General features: G+C 41.5%; 1 protein-coding gene across 3 annotated transcripts in view; it reads left to right on the plus strand.

Moving 5' to 3' along the window:
• The window catches only part of HRH2 (histamine receptor H2), a 64,493-nt gene extending 46,430 nt beyond the window's left edge, over positions 1-18,063 (plus strand). Inside the window, exons 4-7 of one of the 3 annotated variants that reach the window (XR_005555105.1) lie at positions 7,243-7,374; positions 9,388-9,500; positions 10,279-10,371; positions 17,173-17,287. Coding sequence is in view for 1 of the 3 variants with exons in the window: in XM_039330451.1 (XP_039186385.1) it covers positions 17,173-17,359 (187 nt within the window). In the remaining 2 variants the exon portion in view is untranslated. Of the gene's footprint in view, positions 1-7,242; positions 7,375-9,387; positions 9,501-10,278; positions 10,372-17,172 lie in introns of all 3 variants that reach the window. The other 2 variants (XR_005555106.1, XM_039330451.1) reach the window with 2 other exon arrangements.
• Positions 18,064-20,939: the final 2,876 nt, after the last annotated feature.

Genomic DNA, 20,939 nt, shown 5'->3' on the forward strand with positions numbered 1-20,939 from the left:
ATTAGGAGGGAGACTTCTTCTTCTCCTTTACAGAGAATAGGCCTCCATCAAATAGGAAAAGCATTTGTTTGAAGACCATGTGTCTTTGAAGGGATATCCTATTTTAATCTAGATTCTTGAAGATAGCTAACCAAACTTAACATCTGGGTGGCCTACGAAGCAACAGTCTCATGAATCATTGGGCAGTTTGCTGAACAACAAGGTATAACATGTTTCTATTTCATGATTCACAATCACTTCAAAAATGTACATTTACACATATAAATTGTCATGAATCCATTTTATACCAATCATTTTTTTTCTTCTGCCCTCTTTGTGAAGGCTTCATACTTCTTGAGAGTTGTTTTTTAGCAATCCATAAATGGTTATTGTTGAGTCCTTGGCGAAAAGCAGACACGAGAAGCAGTTGTAGTTCTCAAGTTTCCTTTTATTCTGTGTTCAACTTACAGGTGAAGGCTTCAGCAACGCCCAAAAGCTCCCAGCCTCTTATATAGGCAATTCCCGGGTCAATGTGTTACTTTTCCCGCGCCAGCACCCGCGCATGCGCACGGCGCTGGTGACAGCCTGTCTGGTCCCGGGCAGCTTGCACCTGCCCGGGACTGCCTGCAAACGCCCCGAGCCCGTTTGCAAGGCTCGGGACATAACACCCCTTACCCCCGGGCTAAAACTACTACCACCATACAATCATTTCTTAATGCAATGTTCTACTCCCCAGTGCTCCTACTGTTTACTGGCTTTTGTTTAGCCAGCAATGTTATGTAATCCTCTAAGTACTTAGGAGATTTCCTTGCTCTCTGTGACCTTCTCAGCTCTGGGTTTCTGACAGGTGTTCCCTGACTGAAGGGAGATGTGAGCCTGTTCTCCTTATCTTGCCTTGGTGCCTTCCAAGGACTGTGCCCCAATGCCTGGCCTGCTTGCTCGCCCACCGGGCTCGTCAAGCCAGGGCTTCTGTCACTTTGTGACCTGGTTGACCTGCCTAGCTGTAGGCCCTCGGGCCCCTTGAAGTGATAGCCACTGCTGGGCGTCTCTGTAGGACCTCCTAGGTCCGTCCAAGACCTGTCAGGAGGCTGTCCATTCCCCAAACCCTGTTCTGTGTCCGGGCTCGTGTGGGTTTCTGTACCTTCCCAAAACTCAGTTGCTCCCTGATTTGGGCTAGAGGTGTTGCGGTCGGGACTTGGTTCCTCGACCACCTCCCTGTAAGGTTGACCCCCTGTAGGACTTGGGGTAAGGTCAGGCCAACTCTGGGACTTATGTGCCAGCTCTCTTGCGGGGTATGATTTATTGGGATGCTCCCGGGTATCCTCCCTGACTGGAGTACTGTGCTGTGCAGGTGAATAGTGATTGTACCCCCGGGGTGACTCCCTGGCTGGAGTAGGCGTGAGTGCCTGGTAGTTGGGTAGGCTCTTAGAATTCCTGTTTGGGGCTCTCGCAGAATCATGGAATGGGCCATTTGTGGCTCCATCATTGGAGGTGGGCAGCAGCTCGTGCCCCTCCCTTTGCTCTAAAGGGTCCCCCTCCCCCCCTGGAAAAGGCCCAGGAGTCTCATCTGGAAGATCCCGCCTAGGGCGGAGTTGGTCGATGTGCCGACGCAGGACACGATCGTTGTCCAGGGCTACCTCGTAGGATAGAGGACCTGTGACCCTGGAAATAGAAGCGGGGACCCATGTATGACCAGGCCCGTAATTGCGAGCCCAAACCGGGGCACCCACAAGTAGTTGTCTGGGTGCCCTAGGATGTGAGGAAGATGAAGGCAGTCTGTCCGGGTGCAACCGGTCAAGCTTCGTAGTAAGTTTGCGCCCCCAGCGAAGTTCAGCTGGGCTTCTCCCTGTAGAAGTGGACGGTGTGGTTCGGTAAGAAAGGAGAAAGTCAGCCAACCTGTGATGCCAGTCCCCATAGGTGAGTCTTTTCAAGGCGTCCTTTGTGATGCGGACCATGCGTTCAGCCATACAGTTGGTGGACGGGTGGAAGGGTGCAGACGTGGCATGACGAATCATGTTAGCCTGTAAGAAAGCTTGGAATTCGGAGGAAGTAAATTGAGGGCCGTTGTCAGACACGATGACATCTGGGAGCCCGTGTGCAGCAAAAATCCCCCTCAGTACTTGAATAGTCTTTGCAGCGGTGGTGGATGAAACAGGTACAACCTCAAGCCATTTTGAATGACTGTCAACGAGGACCAAGAAGAACTGGCCCTGAAAGGGCCCAGTGTAGTCAATGTGCACCCTAGACCATGGGGACTGTGTATCCTCCCATCTATGCACAGGAGCTTGGGACATCTCTGGGCGAGAGCGCTGGCACAGGTGGCATGCATGTACCTTAGCCTCAATGTCCTTATCTAACCCAGGCCATCACAAGTGGCTGCGCGCAAGGGCCTTCATGCGAACAATGCCAGGATGACCCTCATGGAGGGAATCTAAGGTCCTAGTCCTCATTGAGGCGGGAATGACAACTCTGTTTCCCCAAAGCAGACAACCCTGAGAAGTGGAAAACGCGTTCCTTTTGGACCAGAAACTCTGAAACTCAGGACTAGGGCAGTGCTCTGACCATCCAGACAAAACCCAAGAAAGGACACGTGAAAGTGTGTGATCTGTGCCTGTTTCAGCGGCGACATCCCTGGCATTCAGAGGGGACTCGGGCAAGGCTTGGATGGAAAGAATGTTGACAGCTGGCGCAGGGTCAGCTTCTACTACCGGCAGGGGCAGTCTACTGAGGCCATCAGCATGGCCCATCTCTTTCCCAGGCTTGTGGAGTAATGAAAAATCATATGCAGACAGAAAAATAGACCACCTGAGCATTCTAGGGGAAATGATTTGGGGCGTTTGTTTACGTGTGGTAAACAGTCCCAGCAGAGGCTTATGGTCAGTGAAGACCGTGAAATGCCTGCCATATAAAAAATCATGGAATTTTTTAATTCCAGCAACAACAGCCAAGGCCTCCCTGTCTATCTGAGCGTAGTTGCGCTCGGCAGAAGACAATGTTCGGGAGTAATATGCAACAGGAACCTGAGTTCCATCAGACCTGAGGTGGCTCAGGACGGCTCCTACCCCGTAAGGGGAAGCATCACAAGTGATGCACACAGGAAGGGACTCATTGAAGTGTGCAAGTACACTGTTAGAAGTGAATAAGGCCTTGACCTCATTGAAACTAGCCTCATGTGTTGGTGACCACTGCCACACTGCTTGTTTGTCTAACAGCCTGTGAAGAGGCTCAGCTGCATTAGCTTTATGTGGAAGAAAGGAATTGTAGAAATTCAGGAGGCCCAGAAAGGCCTGAAGTAGACTTTGGCCTAGGTGCTTCTAAAATGGCAGTTAGTTTGGATTCAGCAGGATGAATCCCAGCAGCATCAATTTTGAACCCCAGAAATTCAGTAGAAGGCACCCCAATTTTGCATTTGTCTTTTTTGAGCTTGAGGCCTGTTTTCCTGAACCTTAACAGAACAGCCCTTAGCCTTTCAGCTAGAATGTGTGTGGAGTCCCCTGCAATTAAGACATCATCAAAGTAGGGGCAAACCCCCGGTATGCCCCGTAGTGTGTTTTCCATTACGCTTTGGAAAATCCCAGGAGTGACATTCACTCCGAACTGTAGCCTTTTTACCTTAAAGGCCCCTCTGTGGGTCACAATAGTCTGAGCTATAGCAGCATCATCATCAACAGGCAGCTGTTGATACGCTTGAGCTAGGTCAAGCTTTGCAAAAACGCGCCCCCCTTGAGGGAGGCCAGAATATGACTGACCACAGGAACAGGATAGGCATGTTGCTGCAATGCCTTATTCAGAGTGCATTTGTAGTCAGCACAAATGCGAATGTCCCCATTTGCCTTTAGAGGCGTGACAATGGGGGTCTCCCAAGGACTGGAATCAACCGGTTCTAGGATTCCCTGTTGAATCAGTTTGTCTAATTCAGTGTCAATTTTACTCTTTAAAGCAAAAGGGACCCTTCTTGCTTTAATTCTACTGGGAGTGACAGTGGGGTCTAGTTTTAAGGACACGGGGTCCCTTGAATGTGCCCAGCTGGGGGCTGAAGACATCTGCAAATTCTTTGCAGACTTCCTGTAGGTCGAGTGTTTGTAAGCTGTTGAGCCCCGTGACGTGAATCCCCAAGGCTTCAAACCAATCAAGTCCTATGAGACTCGTTCGTTCACCCCCTACTACTAATAGGTCTAGTGGACCTTCAAAATTCTTATACTGTACGGTAAGGGTGGCCTCCCCCTTAACACACACTCTCGAATTCTGAAAATCTGTTAGCACAATGTCAGAAGGCCTTAACTTGGCCTGAGTTCCACTGCCGGAACAAATCTTCCTAAAAGTAGGCAAGGAGGTGATTGAAAGTGCAGACCCCGTGTCTAGTTCCATGGTTAATGGAACCCCTTGTAGCTTCACCTTGAGTGACAGCTTTTTCTTAATGGGCTTGTGTGTGCCTGTCCTAAAGATGCTTCTTCGCGAAGCGCAAAAACCTACCCTATTCTGGCTAGGGACCCTGGTACCTTTCAGGTGCAGTTCTTCCTGAGGTTGTACCTTTCGTCGGCCCAGGCACACAGCTGCAATATGTCCTTGTTTCCCGCACGCCTGGCAAGTCACGGCGCGGAACTTGCAGTCGGCTCTCCTGTGGCGACCTCCACAGCCGATGCACTTGAGGGAAGCTGAAGAGCTTTCTTTTTGGTTCTCTTCCTTCGTGGGGTGAAGACGGTCGACTTCCTCGTCCGGATCCTCCTCGGAGTTCCCTCGGACTTCTTCTTGGTGCACGGATGCAACATCTGGACTGTTCCTGATCGGCCGCATGTTCTTGATGGCGCCGCCTGCTGCTTCTTCTGCGGTGACCTCTCTCAAGGCATCTTGGAAAGACAAGTCCTCTTTGGCGAAAAGCCTCTGTTGTAGCTCTCGATGCCTTAGCCCGCACACAAATCGATCCCTCAGTCGTTCTTCGAGGTCCTTGAACTCGCAGTGCTTGGCGGCCTTTCTTAATGCGGCGATGTATTCTTTGGCCGATTCTCCGGATCGTTGATCCCTCTGCTCGAAAGTGTGGCGCCATGCGATGACGGACATCTTAGGCTGGAAGTGCTCCTTCAGTAGCTTCTTTAGATCTGCGTAGTTGACAGACTCTAATGGGACAGGTGCTGCGAGGTTCTCCGCGATTTCGAAGGCGTCTTGACCACAGACACACAGCAGGGTGGCAGCCTTCAAGCTATCTTCCCTCACTTGGTTCACCTTGAGGTAGTTTTCCAGCCTGGCTACGTAGGACTCCCACCGCTCTGGATGTGAGACGTCGAACTCCGAAAGCCGTCCGATTTTTGCCATCTTCAGGAGACGGGTCTATCAGCCAGCCTACCCCTGAATGCGCACTGGATTGGTGGGTAGCTGCCGAGTCAACTCCGTTCCGCTGCTCAGGACTCACTTGGGTAAGCTTACACCTCTTCCTTTCCAGACGATGTAAGGCATCCCACCTTCATCGCCAGTGTTGAGTCCTTGGCGAAAAGCAGACACGAGAAGCAGTTGTAGTTCTCAAGTTTCCTTTTATTCTGTGTTCAACTTACAGGTGAAGGCTTCAGCAACACCCAAAAGCTCCCAGCCTCTTATATAGGCAATTCCAGGGTCAATGTGTTACTTTTCCTGCGCCAGCACCCGCGCATGCACACGGCGCTGGCGACAGCCTGTCTGGTCCCGGGCAGCTTGCACCTGCCCGGGACTGCCTGCAAACGCCCCGAGCCCGTTTGCAAGGCTCGGGACATAACAGTTATTCTAGGATTTACATGGATAATATTGAAATAACCATAGAAATTTCTAAAGAAATAACAATGGAAATGGGAAATTTTTTTTATTCCAAAGGCATATTCATATTTAATTTTCAGAAACAAAATGAAGTTGAAGTAGTATGAAGTTGAGTATGATAATTTGCATTTTTAGCAGCAAACCAAGTCTGTAATTTGACTTAATTTTCAAAGCTTCATGTCCTCCAATTTCACATCTATTGTTTTCATTGAATTATAAAGTTGGGAGTCATCTAGTTCAATTTCTTGAACAATGCAGGATCTGCTAAAGCATTTCATAAGCTGTTCCACATATTTTTGAAAACCTACAGTGAAGGAACATACATTTCAAGAGGCAGCTTTTTCCACTGGTTGACAGCTATCATATATAACCTGAATCTACTTCCCCACAGGTTCAACCCCTTGGTTCTGGTCATCCCTTTCAAGACAACAGAGAGTATGGCTTTTTTGATATATGAAACATGCTCTCTCTTCCCCAAACTAAACTCTTCGTTTGGAAAAGTAAAAATGGTTAGTTTTACTTCTCCAAACTAAACATACCCAGTTTCTCTAACTACTCCACCCAGGACTTGATATCCAGTCCCAAGTCTTGCTATAAGTGTTTGGATGATGATGATGATGATGATGATGATGGTGATGATGATGATGATGGTTGGTTGCACAGTCAGCCAGGAGTTTAGACAGGATCTGGCATTTTTATCCACATTATCAAGCTCTTCCCGAGGACCTAGGATAAGCAGATGTCATTTTCTGAGGATGTTAAAAATGTCATTGTAGGATGTAAGCTCCTACAAGTAAAGCTGCCTTTAGCAATTGATTGATTTTGATTTTTTTTCAATGCCAATGGTGTTCAAGTGTTGTTCCAGATGTTTTGGAGATACACCCAACGTGCATATCACTATTGGTTACAATAAATGGTGATCTTTGCTTTCCTCTACCATGGTCATTCTGCTGCTATTTGCAGGTCTTTGTATTTTGTGATTTTTCTCCAGTAGTGGAGCTGCAAAATGTTCTCAGAAAAAGATAGTTGATGCATAGCAATTGGAGGGCAAAACCCCTTTCCTCTTATTCAGGCTGCACACTTTTAATCCCCCTACCCAACTAGATTATACAGGACAGGGTCTGAGGCTTATATGTTCAGACTGACCCTGAAGGCAATATTTAGATTGCTGCTTTGGCCTGTCAGAAATGAGGAGTAATAAGCTCACTTTTCCTACAGATATAACTATATTACCGGTTCTGCTCTGATCTGTAATTTTGATTTTCCTCACTTGTTCATCTTGAGTCTGGAACTGAATGACATAGACCAGAGCTCATGGAACCAAGTTTGTCATTGGGCAGCTGAAGTACAGTAATAATAGCCTGAAGGTTATATGAGCAAATATATCCTAAAACTACTATTATTCTATATCACTGACAAATGTTCTCCCTCATTCTCTCCCCTCCATCCCACTTTCTCCCATTCTTATTTTAACCTTTTCAGCTCTGGGCCTTTTCCTTAAACTGCAGACAGGCCAGTAAGAGTGGTCACTGTGACATAACTCTTACAAAATCCACTGAGAACAGAAGGACACAGTTTAGATTTTTCTTCTGGGGAAAATCTAGGGTCCCTCAGGTGAGTATCTGGGAAGTCACATTTTAGAATGCAGTAATCTTCCATTTTTTTCCAGGTCCTTATATCTGACAGGCCACATTAGTCTCTCTGTAATATATTTATTAATTACTGTCTCCATATGGGCAACAGTATGATGATCCTTGTTTTTCTTTATTTGGCTCAAAAGAAAAATTATAAACAAAATAAGTTAGCTACTTTGAAAACATTGGCTTTAGGGCATATTAAGTACTAGACCATAACTTTGCAAGACCAACAGACACAAGATCTGATAGTGGAGGGTTTATAGAAGTTTAGAGAAGTATACCATCCTAAATTAAACAACTTAAGATAATGTGACAAATCGATTGAAAGTCCTCAGTCAAAAAGGATTTAGTTCAACCAAAAACAAACAACATACATCAACAATTCCCTGTTTCAGGTCAGACATAGACAGACATGAGATAAGAATGACTTTTATTCCTAATTCTGCCTTTAGCTCAAATTTGTAGGTAAGTTGGAATTCGTACTTTCAACAATGAACTGCTGAAAATAAGCTGTACATTAAAAATGTGTGGCTTTTTTTTTATTGAAAATTTTTAAGATTTTACAATAACAAAAACAAAACAATTTTCCCCATCCCTCCCCAACCCTCACCCTCTCTCCCCCGACTATCCCAGAGCTGGATATAGGCTTAATTAAAATTTCTTCAAAAAGTCTTAAGAAAAATATAAAATATAAGTAAATCTAGATACATTACTTAAACAAATTATAAAATAATTAAGAGTAAAATATATATAAAAAAAGATAAGTACAAAAACAAAAAAAGAAAAAAAATAGAAAAAGGGAAAGAAGAAAAAAAATAAGAAAGAAAAAAAATTGGCTTTTCAAGAAAGTTAACTTTTCAATATAAATTATTAAAAAGCTAAATAATATTTTTTAATATCCATCTTATGTTGTATAAAGTCTATCCATTTCCTCCATACCACAACATACTTCTCTTGTGAATGTCTCGTATGTATCCCGATCTACAGCCTAAATGTTGGAGATGCGGATGTTTGGATGCTACATACTATCATATCTGGTGGTCGTGTAAAAATATAAAAGTTTTTGGGATTAAGATATGGTGGAATATTCAAAGAATTTTTAGAAGAAGGGTAAAATTTACCCCACAATTGTTTTTATTAGGTATTGTTACTGATTGTGATACTAAAGATATTACATTGATGTTAAACTTAATTACAGCTGCAAGGTTGTTAGTAGCACAATGTTGGAAGAAGGAATCTTTGCCTACTTTGCAAGAGTGGCTTTTTAAAGTTTCTTATTTGGTGGAAATGGCAAAGATTTCGGCCTTCCTGAAAAATGTGTGGCTTTAACAGTACATAAAAACATTATATGGCTTCAGTGGTTCATCAGCTTAAGGAAAAAGAACGCCATCTGAAATTTTTTGGTAATAGGCAGCTTTTTCATAAGTAGGGGTTATCTGAAAGTCAAACATTCTTAACTCGGGAACTACCTGCATCCATTTATTCTTCTGTAGCAAAGATTCCCTTGGTTCCACCTGGGTGCAGATCACCTGTAGCTTCTGGTTTCTTATAAGATATAAGTATCCATTTACACTGAGCTCGTATTTTAAGTTTACAACATGACTTATATTTTATTATCTACTATTGGTTGTTTATACTATATTTATGCTCAGGATACACACACATTTTTGACAAGCAGTAAATATTATATAGATGGTATTAATGCATGTCTTAAAGTGTGCGTAGAAGGTGTCTTATAAGGAAGGAATGATGAACCAGTTGTATCTGAAGCCAAATGGGCTTTTAGAAGGCCTGAGAATTTGCATGAATGTAAAATGTTTTAGACATTAGTGTAATGTTATTTTGTCCTCAACAGAAATTGATAAATAATTTTTGAATATCCATTTTGTTTAATTCAACTACCATCAAATTCAAGGGCTACTCTGACTATCTGTATTTAACAGCATTTTCTCCCCTTCCAGAACTGAGTTCTTTTATTTTTCATTTCCAGAAAGTACAATATTCAAAAATGTGACTCAGACAAAGCCAATGAATTTTCAGTTCCCTTCTGACTCATGATGAAAGAACTAAAATATGAAAAAACACTGATCATATGAAAAGAAGGTCAGATATTCTACATTAGAAGAGAAAATGCTCTATAATGCAAACAGCAAATTTAGATAGAAGGTTCTTCCCCTCTGTTGTTAAGGGATGGCGTGGGAGGACATCTGTAAGAGCATGAATGATTTATAATTTAGAATGCACCAAATCTTACTATTTCATTATTTCCCTAATTAGAAATATGACAGTTTTGCAAGTGAGGGGGATCAATCTTTCTGATTTTTTTTTTTCATTTCAAATTTCAAATGTCCCTTCTTTCTTCTACCACATAGTAAATACCGTTTGTAATGTACTGGCCATAACTGTTTTAAATCACTTCCTTAATGTCTGACCTACATTGCTGTATTGTTTAACAGTTGCTATTACTGAAAGCCAGATTGGCTGACTCCAAGCTGATAACGAGGTTTGGGGTGGGAAACTGTTACTTTAAACCTATTGGTTGCCATCTAGAAGCTAACTGTATACATAGCTATGCAGCAGCCTTTAGGGCTGCTTCTGTTCTGAGTTAATAAACTTGTTGCTGTTTCAACACTTTGCCTCATTCAATGCCCAAAGAACGAAGATATAACAGTTCATCCCTAAAAAGGATCTCAGAAATCCAGACTAATAAATCTTGGAAATAAGGGTTTGGGAAAGCAAATGATAAATAATTAGCTGTTTGACAAGGAACTACGTCTCCCCAAATTTTCTATTCTTTTTCTGTTGAATGAGAAGTACTGAAAGAATATCACAATGTCACATTGTCAAAGTTAATTTTTGTTATTTTCTTTATTTTATTCAGGATACTATAGAACAAGATGGCTTGTAACTGAGTGACCATCCTGCTTTCTCTTTTGATATATTCCCCATCCCTTGAAGTCTCCTTTCAGAAAGAGTAGGTCTGCATGTTTGTTTGGATCAGATGCATTGCTATGATAAGGAAACTCTTCTTTGACATTTCTAGTTTCTAGACATTTCTGCTTCCTACTTCTTTTACGGTTGTTGTTGCACAATATCAGTGTTTTTGTGTATGGAGAGTTTCAATCATCCAGGTCATGGTTGTCCCAAGGGTGCTTTTCCAAAAGGCAACTGGGTTCTCTTGGTTTTTAACTTGAAGGCATTTTGCTTCTCATCCAAGAAAGCTTCTTCAGTTCTGAATCGAAGAAGCTTCTTGGATGAGAAATGAAATGTTTTTGAGGAAAAACCCAAGAAAACCCAGTTGCCTTTTGGAAAAGCACTTTTTGGACTATCAGTGTTCTTCTTCAGTCCTTTCACCAACTCATGTGGTCTTGCTAGGCTGCTTAAAAGCCATCTCAGAATGTTTCATTAGCTACTTTTTTTAAAAAAAATGTGTATGTATATGCATGTATATAGCATGTATATGTGTGTTATGTATGTGTGTGGGTAGATATATACTTCCTTTTGAGAGCAGGCAACAGAATTTCATAATGTGGGCCAGTGTGCTCAGGGGGGAAAAAAAGACAATAAAGGCTATGTTATCTTATTTTATCTTATCTGCCACATTTTGGTGCAATCTCCTTTTAGCAAATCCAAAATACAATTAGCATTCAATCTCTGCAAAGAATCCCAATAATGCAAGCTACGAATTGCTTCTGGATCTTATTCATAACAATGGTGGAGCCTGAGTTACACCTGAAAATTCAGTTATTCAAAATTTAATCAAGATGTTATTTGCTGAAAGCCTGGAAAACCTGGGCAGGGTTTAACAAAATAAGGTCAGAATCACCTCTGCATACCATCCCACAACACTCTTCCGCTGGTAACATGCTGTTTCTGTTCTGTTTCAGTTTTATTGACAGTGTCACAGGACTTAAAAAGCAGAGGTCACCTTGCTGCTAAAAGCCAGATACAATTGTTGTGCTGGTTCCACACGAGGCAGTTATAGCTTTGCACGAGATCTCATGCAAATAAAATCCCTGCCATTGTGGGGAAGGGAGACTTAAGACTGTACTGCTATCAGCAGCTGTTTTTGAGGGATATACTTTCTGGCAGCTCGTTTAAAAAAATAGCAAATGTAGTAAATAATTTACCACCATTTCAGCCTTGAAAGTTAGATTTTTGTACAAGTGCACTTGACCTCATCATATCCATGTCACAGTCAGTAGCAACCTTTTGACCACATTCATCACAGAGATGTAAAAGCAACAGGATAGCAGTAATGGCTGAGGGATAGCTTTTGCATAAAAAAAATGAGACCATCATGAACAAAAGTGGAACTTTTGAACATGACCAGCTGCTTGACAAGCTTGTAACTCTCATTCCTGAGTCCGGCTTAGGTCTGTTCCCCAGATCATTAGTTTTCTTTTGGGAAATATTCTTCACATTTCAAAAGGTCCAAGGCTCAAAAGGAACTTCTTGAGAGTTTAGTTTACATCCAGCTTTGGATAGCCCTCTGTTTTGACTTTGATTCAAGCTGTTTGCCTGAAGAGAAAGAGCATTGATTTATTCTGCTTCACATCAGGGAACCCCATCAATAGCACAAGGATAGTGCTCAAACTCACAACAATGTACAATTTAAACCTGATGTGAAAAAGAAGCCAACTGAAGCTAAACACCGAATCTCAAGTGATTCCTGCAATTTGACTGTTTTGTTCCTGTATCACAGACATGTCAAACAAAAGGCCTGGGGGCCGGATGCAGCCCACGAAGTGGTTTCATGTGGCCCATGAAGACATCCTGGAAACAGTGAGGGAATGTCCCCCACTGCCTTGGCCCTGGAGCCAATGTACAATTTTGTGGTGGCCATCTATGCTGAAACACATTCAGTCGTAGCTCCACAAGGCCGTCTAGAAACAGTGAGGAACCAGCCCCTGCCACATCGACCCCGCCCCCTAGGTGCATGCTGGGGAGGTGTCACCCTTTGTGAGGAATGAAGAAATGGACCATGCCTTGGCATTTGCCCCAGTCCCACCCCCTTCTGCCAGAGACCCTCAAATCTGTCCCACTCCTGCCCAGCCCCACAGGCACCCTTGATGAGCTGGCCATGCCCACCCAGTAGGCTACACCCACTCCATCCACACCCACCCAGTAGGCTGCACCCACCTGGCCCCCCAAGGGCAACCGCAATGCTGATGCGGCCCTCAATGAAATTGAGTTTGACATCCCTGCTGTATCAGCTTCAATGTTAGCTGAGTATTTCATGTGATATTATTTCATAATATATGTCTGTGATATAGGTATAGAGATATAGATATAAAGCCAGATGGATGACCTTTGTCCAGTCACTCTCTCTCAGCCCTAGGAAAGAAGCAATGGCAAACCATTTCTGAAAAACCTTGCCAAGAAAACTGCAGAGAATTGTCCAGGTAATCTCTGAGAATCAGACATGATTGAACAGAAGGGGAAAAAATTAGAGACACTAGATCTGCTGTCAAGAGACAATGATGTACCACAAAAGCTGAGAACGAGGCTCAGATATAAAGTCCTATAGTGAATAAGCATGTCTTAAATTGATTTTAGTAGGGAAAGGATTCTCATTCTGAAGATGGAAAGAGTTCTGTCATTAGTATTATCAATCATGTTTAATGGCTTAATAAAAGCAGAGATAGACTGTTAAGGTTTATTAACATACTATATTTCCCAAAGGAGCCATAGTAGTTTACACAAAAAGGGGAGGAAGGAGTCTGAAATTAAACCAGCAAAATAATAACTAGAAATCTTCTCTTAGAATAGAATCTTCTCTTAGAATAGAAGAGAGCTGGAGGTGACCTTGGAGGTCTTCTAGTCCAGCCCCCCACTCAAGCAGGAGAACCTATACCATCTCAGACAAGTGACTGTCCAGTCTCTTCTTAAAAACCTTCAGTGATGGAGCATCCATGATTTCTGGAGGCAAGCTGTTCCACTAGTTAATTGTCCTCACTGTTAGGAACTTGCTCCTTAATTCCCGGTTGCTTCTCTCTTTGATCAGTTTCCAATCATTGTTTCTTGCCCTGCCCTCTGGTGCTTTGGAGAATAATTTGACCCCCTCTTCTTTGTGGCAGCCTCTCAAATACTGGAATACTGCTATCATGTCACCCCTATTTCTTCTTTTCTTTAGACTAGCCAAACCCACAGCTGGTCTTCATATGTTTTAGTCTCCAGGCCTTGGATCATCTTAGATGTTCTTCTCTGAACTTTTTCCAAGGTCTCAACGTCTTTTTTGTAGTATGGTGACCAAAATTGGTTGCAGTATTCCAGGTGTGGTCTCACTAGGGCAGGGGTGTCAAATTCGCAATGTCATATCACATGTCACGACGTATCACAACTTTTTTGCCATTGCCGGCAATGGGGTGGGTATGGTTTTGCTATCATGTGTCCGGCCTGTGGGCCAGCAATTTGACACCCCTGCACTAAGGTTTTATAAAGCGGTACTAATACTTTGTGTGATCTTGATTCTATGCCTCTGTTTATACAACCCAGGATTGTATTAGCTTTTTTGGCTGCTGCTGCACATTGCTGGCTCATAGTCAAGTGATTGTCCACTAGGGCTCCAAGGTACCTCTCACAGTTACTGTTTTTGAGCCCGGTCTCACCTAATCTGTACTTATAGCTTTGATTTTTCCTGCCTAAATGTAAAACTTTGCTTTATTAAAACTGAGTTCATTTTAAGTAGAGAAAAATGAAATAAATAATAGGAAAATGTAATAGGAAAATGTAATGCCTGGGCCTGGAGTAGTAATTTTCATCTCAACAACAGCCTGGATGGGTTCTTTTCTGAAAGAAGACTGTGAGGAATCAGGCAAGTAGGCTTGGAGAGAAATTTCCATAACTTAATGAGAAGATCCTACTGCTGGCTACCACAGTGTGAGCCAAACCTACTAGTGGAAATATAACTAGAGTTCTCCAACTAATCTCTGTGTAGATGTTGGAGACATTTGGGGGTGGGGAGTGGAGGGGGGGGTAACCAAATTATGAGGAAGTAAGACTAATGGTAAAATATATCAATGCAGAATAAGCACAACTGTGTAGTTTCCAAAATGTTGTCTGTGCAAATCATGACAATCATATGCACAGGTACTTTATAAAGATGTTAAATTTACATGATCCTTCTGTGTAAGTATCTCTCAGGCAAAAATACAGAAGTGAGTATGCCTAAATGCTTTTAAAACATTCAGAGAGTACAGATATAAACTTTTCCAATATATCTGTTGCATACGAGCCCTGAAAGAGACCTTACTTAAAACTCAACTAAAGATTCACATTCATGATTCATTTTAATGAAAAGCCCTCTGTGGTTTTTGAAAATTTCCAAGGTATGAAATAGAAACTGATTGCAAAAGGGAGGAAAAAAAATCTCTGTGCCAGAGATCAAGTGCTGGAAAGTATCTCACGTTGCTTTTAGCAAAAGAACATGTTTGCCCTAATGATCTCCTTAAAAAGCTAGGTGCAAAGGAAGAAAAGTATTTTGTGAGAACATGACATTTCAGTGAAATAAGTTTTCATTTAAAGAAATCTTTAAAGATTTTTTTCAAACAATAAACAGCTAATATGTGGCTTAGCTACAGACTGAATTATTTGATCAGATTGATTTATAGTTGTTTCTTTTCATATCTCTAAGCAGGCATAGCAATAAACCCACTTGCTCCATGTGAAACTTTTGAAAATAACCCATCATTAAAAATGGATAATGGTCATCAGTTTTTGTTATTCTTCTGGATATTCTAATAATAATAATAAAAGTTGGAAGGGACCTTGGAAGTTATCTAGTCCAACCCCATGCTCAGGCAGGAAAGCCTACACCATTTCGGACAAATGGCTGTCCAGTCTCTTCTTAAAAACTTCCAGTGTTGGAGCATTCACCGCTTCTGGAGGCAGGTTGTTCCATTGGTTAATTGTTCTAACTGTCAGGAAGTTTCTGCTTAGTTCTAGGTTACTTCTCTCCTTGATTAGTTTCCATCCGTTGCTTCTTGTCCTGCCTTCAGGTGCTTTGGAGAATAGCTTGACCCCCTCTTCTTTGTGGCAGCCCCTGAGATATTGGAACACTGCTATCATGTCACCCCTCATCCTTCTCTTTGTTAAACTAGACGTACCCAATTCCAGCAACCGTTCCTTATATGTTTTAGCCTCCAGTCCCCTAATCATCTTTGTTGCTCTTCTCTGTATTCTTTCTAGAGTCTCAGCATCTTTTTTACATCGTGGTGACCAAAACTAGACGCAGTATTCCAAGTGTGGCCTTACCAAGGCATTGTAAAGTGGTATTAATACTTCACGTGATCTTGATTCTATCCCTCTGTTAATGCAGCCCAGCACTGTATTGGCTTTTTTGGCTGCTGCAGCACACTGCTGGCTCATATTTAAGTGATTGTCCACTAGGACTTCGAAATCCCTCTCAGAGTTACTACTATTGAGCAAGATACCCCCTATATTATACCTATATATTTGGTTTTTCATACCTGTACATTTGGTAGTTCACTGAGGCAGAGACAGAATCTGTTTATATTTATTTATTTATAAAGAGTAGTTTCAAATCTGAACTTTGAAAAAATGATTTTTTTATTTTTCCACTTTTTGTTCTTGTTTCATTTTCTCTATGATTTTTTTTTTAGATTTGCTCCAAATCACAACTGGTGCACAGCATTTGTGGAGTAGTTCCATTTTTCATAAGCTATTCCTCTTTATTATACGAGGTTTTTATTACAAACTCTGATGCTGTTTGTTGAGGGACACAACCAGTGGTGGGATTCAAATATGTGAACAACCGGTTCTCTGTGTGGATGCTGCTTCTGGAAGTCCATTCTGGGCCTGGGCAACAAAAAAATTAGTTACTGGTTCTGCCAAAGTGATGCGAACTGGCTGAATCCCACCACTGGACACAACTACACGACACTCCTGGCCCCAAAGAGATATATAAAATTGATCATCCTAGAGGGAACTGTTTGTCCATTCTCCCTAATTCTGATTAGAAAGTTCTGTAAATTCTGCTTCACTTGAAAAAGTTTGCAAGTGAAATGCTTTATTAAATTATGATTAACCCTTTCCTTATTTAACAGAGCACTCCAAAAGTGATATTTGAAAAAAACTCAGGCTGCCTCATAGCATGAAATAACTTATATCAGACAGAGAGCTATTCATTCTTTCATTCATTCGTTATCGCCTTTACATAGCTTTTAGCAGTAAGCAGAGGTCTCACATCACCGAAAACATAGAAAATGATAGGCATATGTCATATGTTGGCATTTCTTTCAGTTCATTTGTTAATTAAATTAATTGGTGAATGTCAATTCCTAGACAATCATAAAATGCTATTAAATTAAAGCAAATCTACTGTTAAAAAATAAATAATTGGTTGGCGGTAATGATGGTGATGATGATGATGATGATGATGATGATGATGATGACAATACTGTAATATTGTTTCATTAACACAGAAACTGAGAAGACATCCCCAGGAAGTAGTTTTTCTATTCTATGCATAAGCCAGGATGAAAAGAGTATTTCTGAATATCAATGTCTAAAAGTGAAAAAATAATAACTGGATGTTAATGTGGGACTCCATTGCAGATATAAGGGTGATAAAACAAAACTAAAGCTGTAAAGAGGTGCTAAATTATAATTCAGAATGCCTATATCACACATTAATAAATATATGAGCTAGGAAAAAAGTCTGAAAAATGAGACCATTAAAACAAAATGTGAAAATTATTGAGAATTACCTTCAGTCATATATATGTAACTGGGTTTTGTTTTTCCCTTCTAGGAATCAGAACCCACCATGTGATACCTCATCTTCCACTATCCTGCCCATCTGTCAGAGCCTTTGGTTGGCCAAAGTTCTACCCAAGAGGAACATATGGATCCCAGTGTTTGAGCAGTCAACAGCAAATGGACAGAACATAGAGCAACACTCTGCACCCCATACAGTTATCTACTGTGTCTTCTCTTAAGCCAGCAGGTTTTCCTTGGCACTGAATGTATGTGAATGATGAAGCAAAGATGGATTGGAAATTCTTGCATTTCACTGTTGAATGACGTTCCGTGTAAAAACAGTTGACTCTGCCATGTCACACATGTGGAAGAAGATGAAGAGGAATTTCTCAATAGCCAAACTCTGTGGGGAAAAAAATCTTTCCTCTACATCCTGCCATTTTGTTAAGACTATTCCTATCCAAGAAGAAATGCATGGGGGCACAGGGAAGAAATACTGGTTTCACTGGAGAATTTTCTTTCTCCAATATTAAATTAATCCTGGGGCTCTATTCTCTGACAACCATACTATCAGAATATTCTAGGATCAATATTCCTGATAATTCTTTTTTTTTTTGACCTAATCTACAAAGGGCATAAATGTCTTGCATGTCAAATATAGTTCAAATAACAATGATTTTGAAAACCAGGGGTACAAGGAGGAAAGGAATAATGTGGGAAAAGAAGGATGGGTCTGGTTAAAGCAAGGAGGAAGAACAACCATTGCTTTCATTTACATATTCATTACTGTATATGCTCTTCCTATTCTTTACTTTTCTGAAGTAAGAACAATGTATATCCTGGAAATATTTATTTCATTTAGACCCTCTAGAATCACTTGCACATTGTCAAAACTTCCAGTAAAATACATTAAACTAAAAAAATGAGAATTTTGAATATTTAATAGACTCAGTTGTTTTCATTAACAAAATATTCTGTTTTGTGTATTTCAGTTAAAAACACTAAAAAAAGAACCCAACTAGCAAAAATATGTCTTTAAATGCTATTTCATATTGTGATTCTTTATCATTCATAATTCATAGTTTATAATGTATATTGGGAACAGAAAAATTGTACCCTTTCAGATTTTGGTCACGTGTACTCTCAGAAACCACAGGGTTCATCTTCCATTAACTTTAGATTTAAAAAAATTATGACTGAAAGCCTTTAAAAGAAAGCAGAAGAGGTAGTAATGGTATGGGGGGGGGGGGAAATGCTATTTTCAAAGCTTGGAGTGTGTATCTAAAATAATGTGTCTGACAATAGAGTGCTTTGCTGATTCCAAATGCCCTGTCAACGAGGGGGCAGTAATAAAAAGAAGCAGGGTGCATTGTCTTTCCTGATTTATTGTTTTAATTTGTGTTTGTTCTTCATATAGTGATGATCTAAAGGATCTGAAGGCTTTTATACTGAGTGACTCCTCTGTCCACCATCTTTGGAGCTTCTCTACAGTCAGAAAGTTCTGCACTGAAGTGTAGCGAAGATTTTGAAGGAGAGTCTGATGTCTGTTTCATCTCCAAGGTTGGAGGTTCCCTTCCAAATTCAGAGAAGGGCCCTATGGCTCATACAATGCTACCCCAGAGACTTGTTTAATAGAGTCCTTTCAAGAAGATTGATTGATAACTGTAAGGTTAGGACTACCAGATCTATCTTACCATTTACAGGCTTATGAGGATTTGATTCCTAGGTAGGCTTCATCTTTTTGCAGTACTTAAAATTTCCTGCCAACTCAACACTCTTCATACCCATACAAATGCCTAAATTTAATTGGTATTCACCATGTTAGTCTTAGAGTAAATACAGTGTATAATATTTATGGCTTTCTGGTGAACAGATTCATTCCTAAAAATAGGAGCAATTTGACAATAGGATCAATCATCTAGAGAAATGATGGGCTTCCCTTTAAGTTATATAAAGGCTAGCCATCTGTGGATGCTCATTTATTCTTACAGTGTCTATGGAGATTCTCAGTCATCCAGGTCATAGTTATCCCAAAAATGCTTTTACACGAGGCAACTGGACTTTCTTGTTTTTCTTTGAAAATATTTTGCTTCTTATCCAAGAAGCTTCTTCAGCTCTGACTGGATGGTGGGGAATGGAAAGATTTATATTCCTACAGACAGTTGTTCATTTGCATTCTTTTAGCTAGTCGTTAAACTCAGATAAGCCTCCATATAGCTTTAATGACTCTCTTTGTTGTTGTTGTTAATTGCGAAGTCGTGTCCGACCCATCGCGACCCCATGGACAATGTTCCTCCAGGTCTTCCTGTCCTCTACCATCTTCTGGAGTCCATTTAAGTTCACACCTACTGCTTCAATGACTCCATCCAGCCATCTCATTCTCTGTCGTCCCCTTCTTCTATTGCCCTCAATCTTTCCCAGCATTAGGCCCTTCTCCAGTGACTCCTTCCTTCTCATTAGGTGGCCAAAGTATTTAAGTTTCAGCTTCAGGATCTGGCCTTCTAAAGAGCAGTCGGGGTTGATCTCTTCTAGGACTGACTGTTTGAATGCCTTGCAGTCCAAGGGACTTGCAGGAGTTTTCTCCAGCACCATAGTTCAAAGGCCTCAATTCTTTTCCGCTCAGCCTTTCTTATGGTCCAACTTTCACAGCCATACATTGCAACTGGGAAAACCATGGCCTGGACTATACGCACTTTTGTTGGCAGGGTGATGTCTCTGCTTTTTAGTATGCTGTTTAGATTTGCCATAGCTTTCCTCCCCAGGAGCAAGCGTCTTTTAATTTCTTGGCTGCAGTCCCCATCTGAGGTGATCTTGGAGCCCAGAAAAATAAAATCTGTCACTACCTCCATTTCTTCCCCATCTATTTGCCAGGAATTGAGAGGGCCGGATGCCATGATTTTGGTTTTCTTAATGTTGAGTTTCAAGCCAACTTTTGCACTCTCCTTCTTCACCCGCATCAAGAGGCTCTTTAGTTCCTCTTCACTTTCTGCCATTAGAGTGGTATCATCTGCATATCTTAGGTTGTTGATATTTCTCCCGGCAATCTTAATTCCAACTTTTGATTCATCTAGCCCTGCCTTTCTCATGATGTGCTCTGCATATAAGTTAAATAGGCAGGGCGACAGTATACAGCCTTGCCGGACTCCTTTTCCAATTTTGAACCAATCAGTGGTTCCGTGTCCAGTTCTCACTGTTGCTTCTTGACCCGCATATAGGTTTCTCAAGAGACAAATAAGATGGTCTGGTACTCCCATCTCTTTAAGAACTTGCCACAATTTGTTGTGATCCACACAATCAAAGGCTTTAGCATAGTCAATGAAGCAGAAGTAGATGTTTTTCTGGAACTCCCTAGCTTTCTCCATGATCCAGCGTATGTTGGCAATTTGATCTCTAGTTCCTCTGCCTCTTCGAAATCCTGCCTGTACTTCTGGTAGTTCTCGATCCACATACTGCTGGAGTCTAGCTTGTAGGATTTTAAGCATAACTTTACTAGCATGTGAAATGAGTGCAATGGTGCGATAGTTTGAACATTCTTTGGCATTGCCTTTCTTTGGAATTGGAATGTAAACTGACCTTTTCCAATCCTGTGGCCACTGTTGAGTTTTCCAAATTTGCTGGCAAATTGAGTGTAGCACTTTTACTGCATCGTCTTTTAAGATTTTGAATAGCTCAGCTGGAATACTGTCACCTCCACTAGCTTTGTTGTTGCTCAGATTTTCTAAGGCCCATTTCACTTCACATTCTAGGATGTCTGGTTCGAGGTCAGTGACCATCTCATTGTGGTTATCTGGGATGTTAAGCTCATTCTTGTATAGTTCT

This window comes from Crotalus tigris, unplaced genomic scaffold (assembly GCF_016545835.1).
Source record: "Crotalus tigris isolate CLP2741 ecotype Arizona unplaced genomic scaffold, ASM1654583v1 scf7180000024427.8105951120:4207309, whole genome shotgun sequence".
Classification (NCBI taxonomy): Eukaryota; Metazoa; Chordata; class Lepidosauria; order Squamata; family Viperidae; genus Crotalus; species Crotalus tigris.